We start from the raw sequence: 20083 nt of genomic DNA, 5'->3' as shown, positions 1-20083 counted from the left end.
GTGGCTAAATTTACAAGGATATATATGAATGTACAGGCGCTATGTTCAGAGAGCAGTCAGTTTTCTGAAGAGACATTTCTCCAGGTAAAGAAATGGCTTTGAAAATGACTCTCTGCAAAGTTACAATTATGTCTCAGTCCTGAATTGAGCAATTGTTACGCTAGCGAATCCTTAGTTGCCCTTTCTTTCCTTCCTTTGAATCTAGATCTTATGCATTGAAGGAAGATTCAAAACACCCAGACTCTCCCCTTACTTAATAAGTGCACCCTAGTGAGTGAACGTGGATCTTGAGATCACCGAGCATTATTGTATCTAAAGCATTATCTTACGTAAGGGTGATCAGGAAATACACAAAAAGCATGTTTCAGGGGGAGAAGCCTTATTGTCAATACCTTTTGAGTAGTGGAAGAGATACCTAATGTTAGAGATTTAGGGGATGAGGGGGGAGGGATGGGGGAGTTGGGAGCTTAACAATCGTTAATGGACGGTTTAAGAGAATGCACTAATTACGTCTAGGTACAAAGAGATCTGAGCATGTGATTTGTTTTGCCTTTATCAAGTAGGAAGATGGGGGGTGTAAGGGAAGAGGTGTGGGGAGGGAGCGATAAAGTGTGAAATTCAATAAATTTAGATTGCAGTAAGTTGGAGAGAGGGGGGATGAGATGGGGAAGGGGAGAGAGAAAATGTTAGATATTTAGCTGAGGCGATTTTAGTTGCACTAAGATGGTTTGTTCATATTGTATTGTATATTGCACTTGTTGACGGATTGCTTTGAGAGATCATCAAAAAAAATTGTTGAAATATAAAATAGAGGGTAGGGGTGGGGGGGGGGGGGACAAAATTGTTAAAAGTTTGATTATGGACTGTATAATTTTGTCTTTGCTGTGTACATTTTCTTATTTCAATCTCTGTATACCAGTGGCGTTCGTAGGGGGGCGGACAACCGGGGCGGCGCCACCCCTCCTGATGCAGCGCGGACACCCCCCCCCCCCCGCGAAAGAGCCTCCCCCCCGGGTGCATGCCGCTGGGGGGGGGGTGGTGCCGCAGCGCGCGCCTGCTGCGAGTTTACTAACTTTGCTCGTTCGCTGCAGCTCCCTCTGCCCCGGAACAGGAAGTAACCTGCATCGCGGCACCCCCCCCCCCAGCGGCATGCACCCAGGGCGGACCGCCCCCACCGCCCCCCCCCTTGGTACGCCACTGCTGTATACTCATATTATCTGGAGGTGTTTACTTTGAACTGTTATCAATAAAAATGTTGGAACTTAAAAAGAATGTTTCATATGCCCTAAAAGGAGCAATGGTTCTGTGCTTTCTTATTCCATCAGGTTCTCCTAAGCCCAGTCAAGACTGTACAATATATGATCCATATCGTGACTTGGTCAACCAGCGGACTGAGGTGAGACTTGCAGACATAAGTACTTTGTACGTCATATAATATATTGAATGGTCTGGCTCCGAGGTACAGAAAACAAATAAGAGGAAATATTTTTTTTTTTCACTTTGACTGGGTTAACAGCGATTAGAGTATCTGGGTTTAAAAAAGGTTTGGACAAGTTCCTGGATGAAAAGTCCATAGTCTGTTATGGAGATGGGGGAAGCCACTGCTTGCCCTGGGATGTTGCTACTATTTGGGGTTCCGGAATCTTGGTATTCTTTGGGCTTCTGCCAGGTACTTGTGACCTGGATGGGCCACTGTTGGAAGCAGGATACTGGGCTAGATGGACCATTGGTCTGGCCCAGTATGGCTATTCTTATGTATTTGCAATTGAAATTTAGTTCTCGTACACTTTAAGCTGCTCATTTGAATAGAGTGGAGCTTTCTTACTAGTACAGCTTTCAATCTTGTATTAACACACTAGTAAAAAAGCCCCGTTTCTGATGCAAATGAAACGGGGGCTAGCAATGTTTTGTTCCGTGTGCATGTGGGAGTGTGTGTGTCCCTGCCCTCTGGCCTCTCTCCCCTCCCCCCTCTGAGTCCTTCACTGATACAGAGCCAGCGATTTGATTTCGTGCTCTGCTGTTTTCCTTCACTGACTGTGTTACAGAGAGGGCGGGGCAGATACTCATAGGGAAACCGGATATTTCGCCCCCTTCACACTTCCGGCTGGAGGCTTCATAGAACGTTGGTGTTGCTTTTTATATAGAGAGATAGGAGACTGTTGCAAGGAGCTGCACCATTTATTTGTTAGGATTTATTAACTACTTTATAAAGGAAAAGTCCGTAGTCTGCTATTGAGACAGACTTGGGGATGCCACTATCTGGCCCGGGATAGGTAGCATGGAATGTTGCTACTCTCTGGGATTCCGGAATCTTACTACTCTTTGGGATTCCAGAATCTTGTTGCTCTTTGGGATTCCTCATGGAATGTTGCTACTATTTTGGCTTTCTGTCAGGTACTTGTAACCTGGATTGGCCACTGTTTGAAGCAGGATACTGGGCTAGATGGACCATTGGTCTGACCCAATACGGCTGTTCTTAGATCCACTCAAAGCAGTGTACAGCAGTTTACTTTGGAATTCTTAAGCATTAGTTCTTGGACATGAACACGATTATTTGACGTTTTGTAAATTCTAGAAAATGTGGGGGTAATATGCAGCCAACAGTGGTCAGACTTCTACGGGCAGTGCCCTGAAAATGGCAGATAACAAATCAAGGTCAGGTATACACATAAAGTAGCACATATGAGTTTATCTTGTTGGGCAGACTGGATGGGCCGTGCAGGTCTTTTTCTGCCGTCATCTACTATGTTACTATCCAGCTCATTTTCGAAAGAGAAAGGTGCCCATCTTCTGACACAAATCGGGAGATGGGCGCCCTTCTCTCAAGGTCGGCCAAATCGGCATAATCGAAAGCTGACTTGGCCCTTCCTCAACTGCTTTCCGTCGCGGGGACGACCAAAGTTCCCAGGGGCGTGTCGGCAGTGTAACAAAGGCGGGACGGGGCGTGGTTAAGAGATGGGCGTCCTCGGCTAATAATGGAAAAAAGAAGGGCGTCCCTGACGAGCATTTGGCTGACTTTACTTGGTCCAATATTTTTTCACGTCCAAGCCTCGAAAAGGTGCCCGAACTGACCAGATGACCACCGGAGGGAATCGGAGATCACCTCCCCTTACTCCCCCAGTGGTCACCAACCCCCTCCCACCCAAAAAAACCAAATTAAATAACATTTTTTTCAGCCTTTATGCCAGCCTCAAATGTTATACCCAGCTCCATGACAGCAGTATGTAGGTCCCTGGAGCAGTTTTTAGTGAGTACTGCAGTGCACTTCAGGCAGGCGGACCCAGACCCATCCCCTCCCCCAACCTGTTACACTTGTGGTGGTAAATGGGAGCCCTCCAAAACCCACCACAAACCCACTGTACCCACATCTAGGTGCCCCCCCTTTACCCTTAGGGCTGCGGTAGTGTTGTACAGTTGTGGGTAGTGGGGTTTGGGGGGGGGGCTCAGCACCCAAGATAAGGGAGCTATGCACCTGGGAGCAATTTGTGAAGTCCAATGCAGTGCCCCCTAGGGTGCCCAGTTGGTGTCCTGGCATGTGAGGGGGGATCAGTGCCTACGAATGCTGGCTCCTCCCACGACCAAATGGCTTGGATTTGGTCGTTTTTGAGATGGGCGTCCTCGGTTTCCATTATCGGCAAAACCGAGGTCGCCCATCTCTAAGGTCAGCGATCTCAACATTTAGGTCGACCATCTCTAAGGTCGACCTAAATGTTGAGATTTGGGCGTCCCCGACCGTATTATCGAAGCGAAAGATGGACGCCCATCTTGTTTCGATTATACAGGTTGCCCCGCCCCTTTACGGGGCCATCCCCGTTTGATTATTTTTTTTTTTTTTAATTACATTTGTACCCCACGCTTTCCCGCTCATAGCAGGTTCAATGCGGCTTACATATTATATACAGGTACTTATTTGTACCTGGGGCAATGGAGGGTTAAGTGACTTGCCCAGAGTCACAAGGAGCTGCAGTGGGAATTGAACTCAGTTCCCCAGGACCAAAGTCCACCACTTTAACCACTAGGCCACTCCTCCACTCCTGCCCCTCCACGTTACTATGTCGGTGTTTTTTTGTTGGTGGTGGTATCATGCCTGGATAGTCACCGGCATTGAGCATCCAGTTGTGTGATATTAAGCTGTTAATTGCACAAGTGAAAATTGCTGTATATTATACGTAAAACTGCTTTGGTTGTACCACAGAAAGGCGGTATATCAAATACATTATCCATATCCAAACTGGACAAAGAGAAGTCATGTTGTCTGATTTATCCAGGTCACTTAGTTAAGTGCTGAATATTGGGGTTGCCAGATGGGAAAAAATTTCCCAGCCCAACCTGCGCCCAAAACAAGCCCAAGCTGTCCAATGGGCTATCTGAGAAGTGGAACAATAGGAGGACGAGGTGGGTGATGAGGTCATCAGCTGATGACCTCATCATGCTCTGGAGGAGGAGCCAGCCGGGCAGTAGCAGCAGCATGTCGTGTCGGACTTGTGAGGAGAGTGCAGCTGCACGCATAGGAGCCAACTTTTCAAAATTATTGGGAGTGCTAAGCCCAATGAAAATAACCCCTCCTTGGACACATACAAGGAATTTTCTCAATATTGGGGGCGCTCAAGCACCCACAGAGTCGGCTTCAATGGCTGCACGTACGAACAGGAGAGGAGGCAGAGCAAGTGCCACATCGGGTCGCTTAAATAGCTGGTTTATAGTTAACTGGCTATCTTTGAATATCGACTTAGCCAGTTAATTGTAACCCAGCTAAAAATAGACCAGATATTCAATGCTGGTCACTGGAAACGATCTGCCATTGAATATCCGGGCTGACCACCGACCTCAGGAGTTAGCTGGGCTTCCTCCTATGAGCTGAATATCAGAACATAACATAAGAGTAGCCATGTTGGGTCAGACCAATAGTCCATCTAGCCCAGTATCCTATTTTCCAAACGGTGGCCAAGCCAGGTCACAAGTACCTGGCAGAAACCCAAATCATGGCAACATTCCATGTAGAATCCCAAAGAATAGCAAGATTCTGGAATCCTAAAGAGTGACAAGATTCCATGCAGAATCTCACAGAGTAGCAACATTCCATGTACAACCCCAAAGAATAGCAAGATTCTGGAATCCTAAAGAGTGACAAGATTCCATATAGAATCCCAAAGAATAGCAAGATTCCGGAATCCTAAAGAGTGACAAGATTCCATGTTGAACCCCAAAGAATGGCAAGATTCTGGAATCCTAAAGAGTGACAAGTTTCCATGCAGAATCTCAAAGAGTAGCAACATTCCATGTAGAATCCCAAATAATAGCAATATTTCAGGTAGAACCCCAAAGAATAGCAAGATTCTGGAATCCTAAAGAGTGACAAGATTCTATGTTGACCCCCAAAGAATGGCAAGATTCTGGAATCCTAAAGAGTGACAAGATTCCATGCAGAATCTCAGAAGGGCAACATTCCATACTACAAATCCCAGGGCAAGCAGTTGCCTCCCATGTCTGTCTCAATAGCAGACTATGGACTTTTCCTCCAGGAATTTGTCCAAACCTTTTAAAAACCCAGATACGCTAACCACTGTTAATTACCTCCTCCGGCAAAGCCCCACAGTGTTTACTGTCCTGTCTTTGAACTTCCTTGTGTTTTCTGAATGGTCAGAGGAAAGGAAATTCCTTATGGCCCTTAAATATATTTTCCTCTTGATTTTGAGATCAGAGGTGGTTCTGAAATTGGCGCTGCACAAGGGCCTGGTCGTGTCATTTAGCTCTGCGTTCTTTTGGAGCCTGAGTTATGGTGGTTTAGTAAAACATCTATATTACTTTCTTTCCCTTCTCTCTACCCCTCTCTCATCCCCCCCCCCCCCCCCCCCCACGTTCATCCTGGTCAGCTGGAAACACTCTGTGAAGATCCAGCCAGCTTGGAGCCCTTGATTCGCTTTGATGTAGAGACCACCTCTGCCCAGACAGTGAGTGAACTTTGTACTTGCATGATATTAAGTTCAGATAAAACACATCTTTAATATTGTGCATGTGATAGATGACTGTTGAATGCCAGAAAGCCAGTCATTTAATCCAAATAAAATTATCCCTCACTGTTATTCAGAAAGAGTGAGTTTAGCTGCACAAGAAGGTTCAGAATTAAGTTCTTTACAGTAGATTAGAAGTTATGATTAAATTGAGAAGTTGCATTACCAGTCAGATCCTTTTTAATTAAGAAGGTTCACATGGAAATCCCCTGTTTAAAAAGCCAGGGGATTTGCATTGCAAATGAGGGTGTAACTGTACAATATATGCCCTAGAAATGACCCCCCTGTTTTCCTCCGTCCACTATAAGAAAGCACCTGAAGTGACCTCTGATGGAAGTTCCCTGAAACTGGACCTGAGCGGCGACGAAAAACAAGGTACATGGAGAAAAGTCTCTGTTTGCGTGTGTGTGTTGAATTGTCACAATTGCAGAAGTCTGTAATGTTTCCACCTCTTTTTCAAATAACGTTCACTGTTAGTCAGGATGTGATCAATAAGCTATTTTGCAGAGGTTCTCAACCCAGTCCTCGGGACACACGTGGAGGGGCATAATCGAACGGTGCGCCCAGATTTTCCTGAGGGCATCCTCACAGGACGTCCCCGCGAAGGGGCGGGGAAACCTGTATTATCGAAACAAGATGGGCGGCCATCTTTCATTTCAATAATACAGTCGGGGACGCCGAAATCTCAACATTTAGGTCGACCTAAATGTTGAGATGGTCGTCCCCGGTTTTCGGCGATAATGGGAACTGAGGACGCCCATCTCAAAAACGACCAAATCCAGCTCATTTGGTCGTGGAAGGAGCCAGCATTCGTAGTGCACTGGTCCCCCTCACATGCCAGGACACCAACTGGGCACCCTAGGGGGCACTGCAGTGGACTAATTGAACGGAAAAAGCCCTTCTCTTAGCGATTTGGAAAAGGAACGGGCATGCAAGAAGGAAATCGCATGCAAATGAACTGCTTGCTGTTAGCTCATTTGCACACGATTTCCTTCCTAAGGAGGGGAAGCCAGTGCAGAGCAGCCAAGCGTTATGCGTGGCTGCTCTGCGCTTGCCAAAGACGGCTTTATACAGGCAGACAAGCTGTGTGTATAATAGCCATCTAAAACCTTAAAAAAACACAAGTCCAGGCGAAAACATCCAAGTGCTTGTCAGGGATGTGTTTTTTTTTTTTTGAGTATGGGTGAAGGATGTCCAAGTACTGGGTGCCTTTGCTATGCCTCCATCCAGCTGAGGATGTCCAGAATGTGGATGTTTCTGTGAGAAGGACGTCCATGCCTTTGCTATGCCTCTGACACCCCCCTTTATTTATTTGGATTTTGGATCACAAGTAGCAGCAGTGGGATTTGAACCGGCCACCTCTGGATTGCAAGACCAGCACTCTAACCACTAGGCCACTCCTCCACTCCACTGCCTTGAAATTTGGTCGTCCCTGTTGGGGGGGGGGGCAGTTCAGGATATCCAAAATGTTTGAAAGAAGGACGTCCACGCCTTCGCTATGCCTCCGCTGACACACACACACACCTCCCCCCCCCCCCCCATCGAAAGATGGGCGCCCTTCTCTTTCGAAAATAAGCCTGCTAGTCAGTCAGGTTTTCAGGATACCCACAATGAATATGAATGAGATAAAGTTGCATACAGGGGAGGTAGTGCTTGCCAAGTTATGTCATGCATATTCGTAACCTGAAAACCTGACTGGTTCGGTATGTTACATAAGCAATGCCATACTGGGACAGACCGAAGGTCCATCAAGCCCAGTATCCTGTTTCCAACCGTGGCCAATCCAGAACTGGGTTCAGAACCCCTGTTCTAGAGTGATTGGCTCACAATAGCACAGAGTTGACATGTGTCTTGTCTTTCATTGGATGTGTAGCATTGGTTTATAATTGCATGTTAAGTATGTGTTTGTATTTATAGAGGAACATTATGGGGTCAAATTTCCACACAGAGACAAAGACCATGCCCATTTTTTTTTTACCTGTCTCTGTCACACCAGTTTTCAAAGGAAAATGCGTACACGTTCAAGCTTTCCACAGGTACATAGTACACAGGATGATATGCATCTGTTTTTTTTCTAAAGGCAGATTTTTTTAGCAGAAAAGAAATGCAAAGATTGGAAAGAGCCATCTATGAGGGTAATTCTGTAAAGAAGGTGGCTTATGGACTTTTCTTTTAGGAAGCTATGCAAACCTTTTTGAAACCCCGCTAAGCTAACTGCTTTTACTACATTCTTTGGCAACGAATTCCAGAGTTTAATTACACGTTGAGTGAAGAAATATTTTTTCTCTGATTCGTTTTAAATTTACTACTTTGTAGCTTCATCGCATGCCCCCTAGTCCTAGTGTTTTTGGAAAGAGTAAACAAATGATTCATGTCTACCCGTTCCACTCCACTCATTATTTTATAGACCTGTATCATATTTATTTATTTATTTGTTGCATTTGTATCCCACATTTTCCCACCTCTTTGCAGGCTCAATGTGGCTTACAATACATCATGGATAGTGGAAATGAGAAGAGAATAGATGTTTGGTATTACAGAAGGATTTTGGGTTACATGGTAGTGGAATATATGATAGTAATATGACAGAAGGCATTATTAAACATTATTGGATATCTGTGGGGATTTTTTCATGTGTTGATCTTTGTCAAAGAGATGGGTCTTCAATTGTTTGCGGAAGTTGGTCAGTTCATAGATCGCTTTTAGGTTGCGTGGCAACGCGTTCCAGAATTGCGTGCTCATGTAGGAAAAGGTTGATGCGTGCATTAATTTGTATTTTAGACCTTTACAGTTGGGGAAATGAGATTAAGGAATGTGCAAGATGATTTTTTGGCATTCCTGGGTGGTAGGTCTATCAGGTCTGACATGTAGGCTGTGGCATCGCCATGGATGATTTTATGAACTAGGGTACATACTTTGAACGTGATACATTCTTTGAGTGGGAGCCAGTGTAGTTTCTCTCGTAGGGGTTTTGCACTTTCGTGTTTTGATTTTCCAAACATGAGTCTGGCTGCCGTGTTCTGGGCTGTTTGGAGTTTTTTGAGTATTTGTTCTTTGCAGCCAGCGTAGAGTGAGTTGCAGTAGTCTAGATGACTGAGTACTAATGATTGTACCAGATTACGGAAGACGGTCCTTGGGAAGAATATGTCCCCTCAGCCATTTTTTCTCCAAGCTGAACAGCCCTAGCCACTTTAACCTTTCCTCATAGGGAAGTCGCCCCATCCCCCTTATCATTTTTGTTGCCCTTTTCTGTACCTTTTCTAATTCCACTATATCTTTTTTGAGATGCGGTGACCAGAATTGAAAACAATATTCAAGGTGCGGTCATGAGTGTTTTTGGAAAGAGTAAACAAATGATTCATTTCTACCAGTTCCACTCCACTCATTATTTTATAGACCTCTATCATATGTCCCCTTAGCCATCTTTTCTCCAAGAAGAGCCCCAGCCCGTTTTTTATATATGTGTATCGGTCTACTTTTTATAGATAGATAGCACCAACGTTTTTGCACTCAGTTGTTTTTATTCTATGCAATTTTGGAGGCAACATCTGTATACGTCAATTTGAAGACCCCTGAGGAAGGCCTTTCCTGCCGAAACACGGACCTTGTAGGGTCCTAATAAAACTATTTTGTGCTCTTACTATCGGCTTTCAGTCTGGTCCTTTTGGTTTCTTCCGCTCTTTTTGTGGTTGCTTGTGCATTTTGCGGGAGATTTGGACTCTCTCTCTGGTTGATCTCCTGCACAAATGTAACAGGGTATGAGACTGGGTCCCCCTGTCTGAAGCACCCACTAAAACTGCTCCAGGGACCCGTATGCGCTGTCATGGACCTGAGTATGACATCTGAGGCTGGCACGACATATTTTTAAAGATGTTTTTTTTATGTTGGGAGGGGGTTAGTAACCACTGGGGGAGTAAGGGTAGGTCATCCCCGATTCCCTCCGGTGATCAACTGGTTATTTTGAGCACCTTTTTGTGCCTTATTCGTAAAAAAAACACGTCCGGGTGAAAACGTCCAGGTGTTCGTCAGGGAATTCCTTGCTTTTTTCGATTATGGGTCAAAGATGTCCAAGTGTTAGGCACGCCTAAGTCCCGTCTTCACTACGCCTCTGACATACCCCCTTGAACTTTGGCCTCTCCTTGCGACGGAGTGCAGTTTGAGACGTCCAAAATCGGGTTTCGATGATACCGATTTGGACGTCTCTGGGAGAAGGACGTCCATCTTCCGATTTATGGCGAAAGATGGATGTCCTTCTCTTTCGAAAATGAGCCCTCAGATCTTCTGAGTAGTTTTGAGGTTCATAGTAGAATGTTTTAAGTTTGGTGGATGGATGATTGGGGGAATTTGAGAAGTCTTGGCCAAAGCCACCTCTAAACCTTTCTGTCCTAACTATGGGCCCTGTTTACTAAGGTGCGTAGGTGTTTTTAGCGTGCTTACACTTAGCACGCGAGCAAACCATGTAGGTGCCTATGGGGATTTTGTAGGCACGTACATGGTTAACATGCGTACATTTATTTATTTATTTGTTACATTTATACCCCACATTTTCCCACCTATTTGCAGGCTCAATGTGGCTTACAAAGTATCGTAGTGACGATTGCCATTACGGTTGATAACAAATACAAGGTTGTGTTATGGTCACAGGTAGAAGTGTTTCAGGCATCATGGGTTAACATGGTTAACGCACGTTAAAAACGTTAATGCGCCTATAACGCTGCTTAGTAAACAGGGCCCCCTACAATTAATCCCCAGTGACGGTAATTGTCCTACAATGCATTAGAAGTTTGTGCTTTTACTGAACTTTAGATTCACATTATCCAGCTGTAAAAGATGTTCGGTTAAGATCAGTTTGGAGGGTTCTCTTCCTTTTCAAGGGGCCCGACTTTGGAATAACTCACCTAAGTCCTCGAAGGATTTGCCATCTTATGCACTTTTTTTAAACAGGTTTTAAAAACTTTTTTTATTAGATAAATAAGTTGCGAACTGAGGGGTTCTTTTACTAAGCCGTGGTAAAACGTGGCCTGCGGTAGTGTAGGCACGTGGTTTGGGAGCTCGCCGGGCCAGTTTTTAGCACGTCTGCAAAAAAGGGCTTTAAAAAAAAATGGGAGGGGAAAAGGGCCTGCGGTAAAACTGAAACCAGCGTGCGCCTAAAATCGGCCTGAGCCCTTAACACCACCCATTGATCTAGCAGTAAGGGCTCGCACGCTGCGTGCGCAGTGACCAGTTGGCGCACGCCGACTACCGATTACCGCTGGAAACGCCATGTGTGGGAGGAAATAAATCATCCAGGCATTATGAAAACTCACCTTTTTAAGCAAGCCTACACATAAGACGAGACTTAAATGAGATATTCATCTGTGATACCTGGATCTACTACTTGACAGAAATTAAAGTATGTTTTTTCTCCTTTTGAATTCATCCCTCTTCGAACCATTATTATACATTCTTCCTTACTCACAATATATTACCCCAACTTACACCATCTCCCTGTTCCCTACCTCTACCCAGTGGCGTAGGAAGGGGGGAGGGGCGGTCCGCCCTGGGTGCACGCGCTCGGGGGGTGCCGGCCCCGCTGGTTCCCTGCTCTCTCTGCCCCGGAACAGGATCCTGTTCCGGGGCAGAGAGAGCAGGGAACCAGCGGGGCCGACGCAGCTCTGAGTGACGTGCACTCGGGGCGGATCGGCCCTCCCACAGGTAAGAATGCGGGGAGGGGGGGTGCGCAGCGGCGACCCGCCCTGGGTGCCATTAGCCCTCGCTACAGCACTGCCTCTACCACCTTCTTCCCTTATCCTTTTTTAGTTTCAACAATTTTTATTAGTGAATCAGCAGGTTATACAGAAACGCGAAATTCAACATTTGATGATTAAACTGACAAAACATACTAAAGTGTATAAATCCTAAGCTTCTGTCATCAAAGCTTTTTTTAACCATTTTCTCCCCCCCCTCCCCCTCTATCCTATAGTCAAACGATTTTATTGATGCTACCACAAAATGACAGTGATATACTTACATTGCATACCTTACACATATCAACTCAACGATAAATTAACATCAGAGTACTAAGCAGTATCTAGAAACTTCTTAAATTTTCTCCCTGAACCCCCCCTCCTCCATCTCCCCCCTCCCCCAGTTACTTTGAGCCTTTGCAACCAAAACTGTCAGTGGTACTCAAGTTCCACTAGATTAAACCAGGGGCGTAGCCAGTATGGGGCCACGGGGGGCTGGGCCCCCGTAGATTTGCCCTTGGACCCCCCTGCCGATGACCCCCCTCCCGCCGCCGCCTACCTTTGTTGGCGGGGGACCCTAACCCTCGCCAGCCGAGGTCGTCTTCTTCCCAATCCCGTGGCGGGAGGGGGGGTCGTCGGGTCATCAGCGGGGGGAGGGTCGGCAATGGCGGGGGAGGGGGGGTCAAAGTTGGGGGGGGAGGTTAGCAATGGCAGAGGGGGTCGGCAGTGCTGGGGGGGGGGGGCTAAAATGTGCCCCCTCACCTTGGGCTCTGGACCCCCCTCCCGCCGAAGTCTGGCTACGCCCCTGGATTAAACTCCAACTATGTAGAACGATAAGCCTAATAAACTTCTAAATACTGGTTCTATGTGAATTATATGGTCTCCCCTCTCTCCCAGTTACATTCTCCCCCCCCCCCCCATCTATGCTCCCTTATCCTTTTTATTGTTCACCTCTTTATATGCTGTGTTTAGATGTTTTATTCATTTTGCTTTATCTTGTAAATTTGTTATATTATGTAAGCCGCATTGAGCCTGCTAACAAGTGGGAAAGTGCAGGTTATAAATGTTATAATACAATACAATTATGGGTGTGCAGCAAATCTGAAATTACTGCTGGGGGCACAGTAGCCTGTCTGTAGTCTCATTTTGGCATGCGCTGCCCGTGCGTAGAGTGTAATGCGCCTTTGTAAAAGGGTCCCCTGGATGTTTTAGATAGACATTAGAACCGGTGGTTGGGAGGCGGGGCTAGTGCTGGGCAGACTTCTATGGTCTGTGCCCTGAAAATGGCAGATACAAATCAAAGCCAGGTATACACATAAAAGTAGCACATATGAGTTTATCTTGTTGGGCAGACTGGATGGACCGTACAGGTCTTTCTCTGCCGTCATCTACTATGTATATGTATTAGAAGATTATCCTGTAAATTTCCTGCGTGGAAAATTCCTTTCTTTTGTAAACCATCGTGAACCCTATTTGGAAAATGAGCGATATAGAAAACCAAGATAGGATGGAATTAAAAACGTGCTGTTCTTTACCAAGTCTTCAACATCAAGTAACTTCCTGTTCCCAAAATTGGTTTTAGGTCTGAAAACCACAGCCACTATCACATCAAGGGAACTTAGAGCCTCGCTAACCTATGGCAAAACAGGTAACTTTCATTGAGTCTTAAAACACAGTCTGTGCCAGAGCCGGTGGTGGGAGGCGGGGCTGGTGGTTGGGAGGCGGGGATAGTGCTGGGCAGACCATATGTCTGTGCCAGAGCTGGTGGTGGGAGGCGGGGCTGGTGGTTGGGAGGCGGGGATAGTGCTGGGCAGACTTATACGGTCTGTGCCAGAGCCGGTGGTGGGAGGCGGGGCTGGTGGTTGGGAGGCGGGGATAGTGCTGGGCAGACTTATACAGTCTGTGCCAGAGCCGGTGGTGGGAGGCGGGGCTGGTGGTTGGGAGGCGGGGATAGCGCTGGGCAGACTTATACGGTCTGTGCCCTGAAAAAGACAGTTACAAATCAAGGTAAGGTATACACAAAAAGTAGCACATATGAGTTTATCTTGTTGGGCAGACTGGATGGACCGTGCAGGTCTTTTTCTGCCATCATCTACTATGTTACCATGTTACATTGCTTTTACCTGATTTACGGCCATCTTCTACATTCGATATGACACCAGAATGAGTACAGACAGGAATGAAAAGTGGGAAGTAGACCAGGCTGACCAGGAACAAAACGCGGAGACTTCTAAGGCTGTTAAAGCATTTATTGGTGAGGCCTCGACACAGAACTGTGTTTCAATGATTAGCCTGCTTCAGGAGTCTAAATTAAAAACAATAACGCAATAAGAGTATAAACATGCTACATTAAAAAAATGTTTGTATATTTAGTTATTTTATTTAATCAACTGTTTATATACATTATATGTTTTATTTAATTTTTAATGTAGCATGTTTATACTTTTATTGCTGTCTGTCTACCGGGGGATTTCAGTGTTCCTCTGCCTAGGTAGATTTTCACTGCACCAGAATGAGCAGAACAGTGAAAGCCAAGTGGTACCAGGTGTTATCTAACGGAGCCCGGGACAGAGAAAAAGTTAATAAATCTCTCTAAGCTGTCGGAGGTTTCTAGAGACTTGTGTACTGTGCACATCTGCATTGTCACATTGAGGCCAACTCAATTCTACATAAACCTTCACATCAGGAGCAGGGGCGTAGCTAGGTGGGGCCACGGGGGCATGGGCCCCCACAGATTTAGTGCTGGCCCCCTCTACTTTTGACCTACCCCGCTGACCCTCCCCCACCATTTTCAACCCCCCCCCCCCCCCCCGCTGCCGCTGCCAGGTACCTTTGCTGGTGGGGGTCCCCAACCCCGCCAGCCTTAGTGTTCTTCAGCGCCGGTCTCCAGCACGTTCGCTGATCTGTGCTGTGAGTCCTGACGTCCTGCACGTTCCTTTAAAACCCATGCAGGACATGCAAAAGGTCAGGACTCACAGCACAGATCAGCGAACGTGCTGGAGACCGGCGCTGAAGAACACTAAGGCTGGCGGGGTTGGGGACCCCCACCAGCAAAGGTACCTGGCGGCGGTGGCGATGGAGGGGGAGTCGAAAGTGGTGGGGGAGGGGCAGCAGGGGGGAGAAGGTGGGGGGGGGGAGGTGAGGCGGCCTAAAATGTGCCCCCCACCACCACCTTGGGCTCTGGACTCTCCCTCCCGCCAAGGTCTGGCTACGCCCCTTATCAGGACGTGTCAACTGCTAGAGGAAGCCCTTGTTTTTTTGTGGCGAAGGATCTTTAACTGTCTTTCCCCCTCCCCCATTTTCTTTTCGTTCTTCTTTTCATTTTAAATGAAAAAAAAAAACTCCACAAACAAAATTTTAAAAACAATTACCCCCAGATTCTCTAAATGACGCACAGATTTCAACATACAAAATTGTTCGCTATCCTGAGATGTATACATAACTAAATTGGCTAACGAGCCAATCAGTGCTAATAATTGGGTGCTAACATTCAATTATTCCAGATAAGGTAGTTAAAGGTTACATTTTTCTTCTCCAGGTGGGGGCCAGATTAAACAATCAACCTCAGCAAAAGAAACCCAGTGCCTAGACACTTTCAACTAAACTTTAAATGCAGCAATTTTCAATAAGGCCAGGGCCGTGCCAAGGGTCTCTGGCGCCCCCCTGCAGACTACCAGTTGGCATCCCCGCACCCGCCCCCGCCCGGCTCCAAGGCAGCGATTCCCCTCTCTCCCTAAGCCCTGCCCTACCCTCCCACCCATCCATGCCCTTCTGTCCCCTGCCCCCGCCATTCATCCCGATCAAGCAATTCCCCTCTCTCCCTTCCATGAACCCTGCCCTCCCATCTATGCTCCTCTCTCCCCTGCCCTCCCGCTCCCATGTAGGAACTGCCCGCCCTCTTCTCCCCCCCCAAGATCCCTTTCCTTTTTTTTTTCTTTTAAATTTACCTTCCTCCGGCAGCGCAGCATCAGTGAAGGAGGCGGCGCTCCCAGTCCCGACGTCTCTAGCCTTCCATTGGTTCGCTCAGTGTTCCGCCTTCTTCTGACATCAAGGAAAGGGATCTTGGGGGGGAGAAGAGGGCGGGCAGTTCCTACATGGGAGCGGGAGGGGCAAGGTAAGCACGCAGCGGCGGCGCCCCCCAGAAGATGGCGCCCCCCTGCGGTGCTTACCCCGCTTACCGCATCGGCATGGCCCTGAATAAGGCAATTTTCAGTGAAACAATTCTCTCTAAATTGTAAATATATATATATATATATTTAATGTTTTTTTATAGAGTGGACCTCAGCGGCACTTAGTGTGCGGCTGCGATTCATTTATTAAGAAGTAAAAATAGCACTTAACTCACCATTACCTCTTCATAGATCCAGAATTCTCATCATATTAATTCCCCCACATTTTATTTGTATTTCCTTATGAATTAGCTTTTAAATGCTGTTATGAACAACAGGACCACTGGCCGACATGCGGCATGTTTCTTTATAGCTGCGTCAGGGTCGGGTCCACTAAAAAACCAAAATAAACAGAAAAAATGAGCTGAAAACAAAATATTGTTCGAAAACTTATCGCCTAAACATTCTATTTACCAGCTATATGAAAAAAAAAGCTTACCGCATTAAAATGGCATCATTAAACTGCGGGTTATTGGTTAAATACTTCTTCCCACAATCACCCACCAATCAGAGCCTAGCAATATTATCCAATTAAAAAATCAAAAAGCAGTTACATCACAGAAGGGATCCACAATCCAATTGGTTATTGAGGCCCCAAGGAGACAATGTATCAAGAGTGAATATCCAGCGCTGCTCCTTATAATTGAGTATTTTAAACAGTGTTGCCACCCTCCCTACCCACAATTACAGTGTCGGTAATTCTCCAGCATATATCCGATAATTTATGAGACTTATCCAACCAATGTTGTACGATCGGAGCCATCAATGTCCGAGGATGAATGCGAGATTTATGCTCAGCTAATCTGTATTTAATCGGGCGCGATGATTGTCCCATATATATATCAAGCCACTGATTGAGCACCATTTACTAGTCCTTAGTTCACACACACAAAAAAAAAAAAAATCAGTTCTGTGACCCAAAGTCTGTTCTTGATCTAATTTTCCCATGTGTAATCTTTCATTTCAGCAGTTCCTCAGGAATCGAACACTCTGAAAACCCGACCGAGATCCAGGTATTCCAGTTTGATCTCTTTCTGTCTTCACTTTTTCTTATTACAGTGACTGATATTTTATTTATTTATTTGTTACATTTGTATCCCACATTTTCCCACCTATTTATAGGCTCAATGTGGCTTACATAGTATCGGAGAGGCTTTTGGAGACTCTGGTATAAACAAATACAAAGTTGAGAACAGACTCCCAGTTTGCAGGGGAGATACTCTTGTGCACCACTACAGAACTTATAACAAGTTTGTTCCGTTTCTCAACAAAACATTTTTTTAAAGAGAGGAGACCCAAGAGAGTTCTTTCTTATTGTTTTCCTCGGAGTACACATCTCAAGCCATACTCTTTGAGGTTTTAAAGACCCCTGAGGCAGGCCTTTGGGCTGAAACACAGCCGTGTCGGGTCATTTTTAATGTGAATTACATCATTTTTTATGTGAATAAACAAACTAATTGGTATCCTCGTTCACTGTCCTCACTTTTTGGTTTCATATCTCACGGTTCCGTGAGGATTTTACCTCCTTTTTGTTTTATCTGTGGTAAGATAAAGTTCATGTGGCACAGCCACACTAGGGAATCGTACAACGGAAGAGTTGTGTTATGTCCATTACGTTCTTTAGTTTTGTTGTGTGTTGCAGAGATCAGGCATTTATGTTGGATTGATAGGGTATGTCTTTTTTAAACAGGTTAGTTTTTAGTTTTTTCCGGAAGTTTAGGTGGTCGTATGTAGTTTTCACGGCTTTTGGTAATGCGTTCCACAGTTGTTTCCTTTCCCTCGTCAGTCATCTCTTTCTCCCTTCTGTGGCCCTTGTCTACTGTACTTTGTTATTGTATTATGGTTTGTTTATTAACTATTGTATGCCACATTGAGCCTGCCCATGGGCGGGAATATTGTGGGATATAAATGTTATAAATAAATAAAATAAATAAATGTAGGAGAAACTGGACGCGTAAGTTGATTTGTATTTGAGTCCTTTGCAGCTTGGGTAGTGCAGATTTAGGTACGTTCGTGTTGATTTGGATGTGTTTCTAGTTGGTAGGTCGATCAAGTCCGTCATGTATCCCGGGGCTTCACCGTAGATAATTTTATGAACCAGCGTGCAGGTTTTGAAAGCAATGCGTTCTTTGATTGGGAGCCAGTGTAGTTTTTCACGGAGGGGTTTTGCGCTTTCAAATCGCGTTTTTCCGAAGATAAGCCTAGCTGCCGTGTTTTGAACGGTCTGAAGTTTCTTTAAGGTTTGTTCTTTGCATCCCGCAAAAATTCCATTGCAGTAGTCTACCTGGCTTAGTACCATTGATTGTATCAGGTTGCGAAATCTTTCTCTCGGGAAGAATTGTTTCACGCGTTTTGAGTTTCCACATTTTCTTTGTTGTGGATGTCACTTGGCTCTCTAGTGTTAGGTTGCGGTCCAATGTAACGCCGAGGATTTTCAGGCTGTCTGAGATAGGGAGGGTGTAATCTTGGGTATTGATAATTGTGGGGTTGTCCGCACTGTGTTGGGATGAGAGGATAAGACAGTGAATTTTTTCTTTGTTGAGTTTTAGTTGAAATGCATTTGCCCAAGAGTCCATGATGTTCAAGCTGATCTTGATTTCGTTGGTGATTTCTGTGAGTTTAGATTTGTACGGAATGTATATTGTGATATCGTCTGCATAGATGGAGGGGTTAAGACCTTGGTTTATTTATTTATTTATTGCATTTGCACCCCACATTTTCCCACCTCTTTGCAGGCTCAATGTGGCTTACAATACATTGTGGATAGTGGAAATATGAAGAGAATAGATATTTGGTGTTACAGAAGGATTTTGGGTACATGGTAATAGAATACATGATAGTAATCTAACAGAAGGCATTATTAACATTTCTGGATATATGTGTGGAGTAGTACATGTGTTGATCTTTGTGGTATATCTTGTCGGATAAGGACTTGGCTAGTGGGGTCATCATTAGGTTGAAGAGGATCGGTGATAGCGGTGATCCTTGTGGTACTCCGCAGTCTGCTTTCCACAGTGATGATATGTTTGAGTTTGATTTTACTTGGTATGTTCTTGTGGTTAGGAAACCCTTGATCTAGCTAAGTATGTTTCCACCAATCCCGAACTTATCTAGTAATCTTATTAATATATTATGGTTTACCATGTCGAATGCACTAGACATGTCGAATTGGAGGAGAAGGATGTTTTTGCCTGTTGCTATTTCCTGCTTGAATTTGGCTAGGAGAGTGAGTAGTACTGTTTCTGTGCTGTGGAGGGGGCGAAAACCTGACTGATTCGTGTAATATTGAGAATTTGTTTATATTGGGCGTTCATTAAGCTCTTTTCCTGTTTTCAGCAAACATAAAGCTAGAAATCTACGATACCGCATCAGGGCAGGAAAACAGGCAAACTGAATGGGCTCCTGGACTTCCATGTGCCATCATCTTCTACGATTTTGAATTTGCTTAGGGTGGCAGATGGATTGGCATCCTAATTAAATTAAATGCATATCCTGAGAAGAGCAGAATGCTTTGACTTACCCAGGGTCACGTTCTCTTAGGCTTCCACAGCTGACGTCATGGTTGATGCAGCTGTTCGGGTCTCAGACACGTCGGACAACTGCAATAATCATTACCCAGGGTTGTTCAGTGCTTCTGATTCATCCCAGTGACTTCAAAGTAGCCAACCAGTGTTACAAAGCAGCTGGGGAAAAATATACTGGGATTCCTAAAGAAAGGTGTCTTTAGTAGCAAGGAGGAAGTGATACTGCTTCTCTACAGGTTGCTGGTGAGAGTCCTACTTGAGACCACATCTACAAAACAGTGGTGTAACTATGGAGGGCCACGGGGCCTGGACCCCCCCCAAATTGGCTCTGGGGCCCACGATGTGGTTGGCGGGGGTCCCCAACCCCCACCAGCTGAAGCATTTATCTGTCCCGCGCTGGTCAGCGTGCAGTTCACGGCTCACTGAAAACAGGAGAGGAAGCAAGTGTGAAACCAGTGCGGGACAGCTAAACACGTCAGCTGGCTGGGGTTGGGGGACCCCATCAGCAAAGATACCTTGCAGCGGCGGAGAGGGGGGTCCAGAAGAGACGAGGGAGGGGTGGCGGCTGGGGGAGGTGGCCTAAAATGTTCTGCCCTTCTACTTTGGGCTCTGGACCCCCCTCCCGCCGTGGTCTGGCTTCACCCCTGCTACAA

The 20083-nt window shown here is 45.8% G+C and overlaps 1 protein-coding gene across 2 annotated transcripts in view; it reads left to right on the top strand.

The window, feature by feature from the left end:
* The window catches only part of REPS2 (RALBP1 associated Eps domain containing 2), a 198940-nt gene that overhangs the window by 119986 nt on the left and 58871 nt on the right, over positions 1–20083 (top strand). The window contains exons 9-13 of one of the 2 annotated variants that reach the window (XM_030202300.1): positions 1326–1396; positions 5874–5951; positions 6320–6386; positions 13320–13385; positions 16877–16919. In XM_030202300.1, coding sequence (XP_030058160.1) covers positions 1326–1396; positions 5874–5951; positions 6320–6386; positions 13320–13385; positions 16877–16919 — 325 coding nt within the window. Of the gene's footprint in view, positions 1–1325; positions 1397–5873; positions 5952–6319; positions 6387–13319; positions 13386–16873; positions 16920–20083 lie in introns of both variants that reach the window. The other variant, XM_030202299.1, reaches the window with a different exon arrangement.

This window comes from Microcaecilia unicolor, chromosome 4 (genome assembly GCF_901765095.1).
Source record: "Microcaecilia unicolor chromosome 4, aMicUni1.1, whole genome shotgun sequence".
Classification (NCBI taxonomy): domain Eukaryota; kingdom Metazoa; phylum Chordata; class Amphibia; order Gymnophiona; family Siphonopidae; genus Microcaecilia; species Microcaecilia unicolor.
The sequence above is the reverse complement of the archived record's forward strand: the minus strand, read 5'-3'. Positions and strand labels throughout refer to the sequence as shown.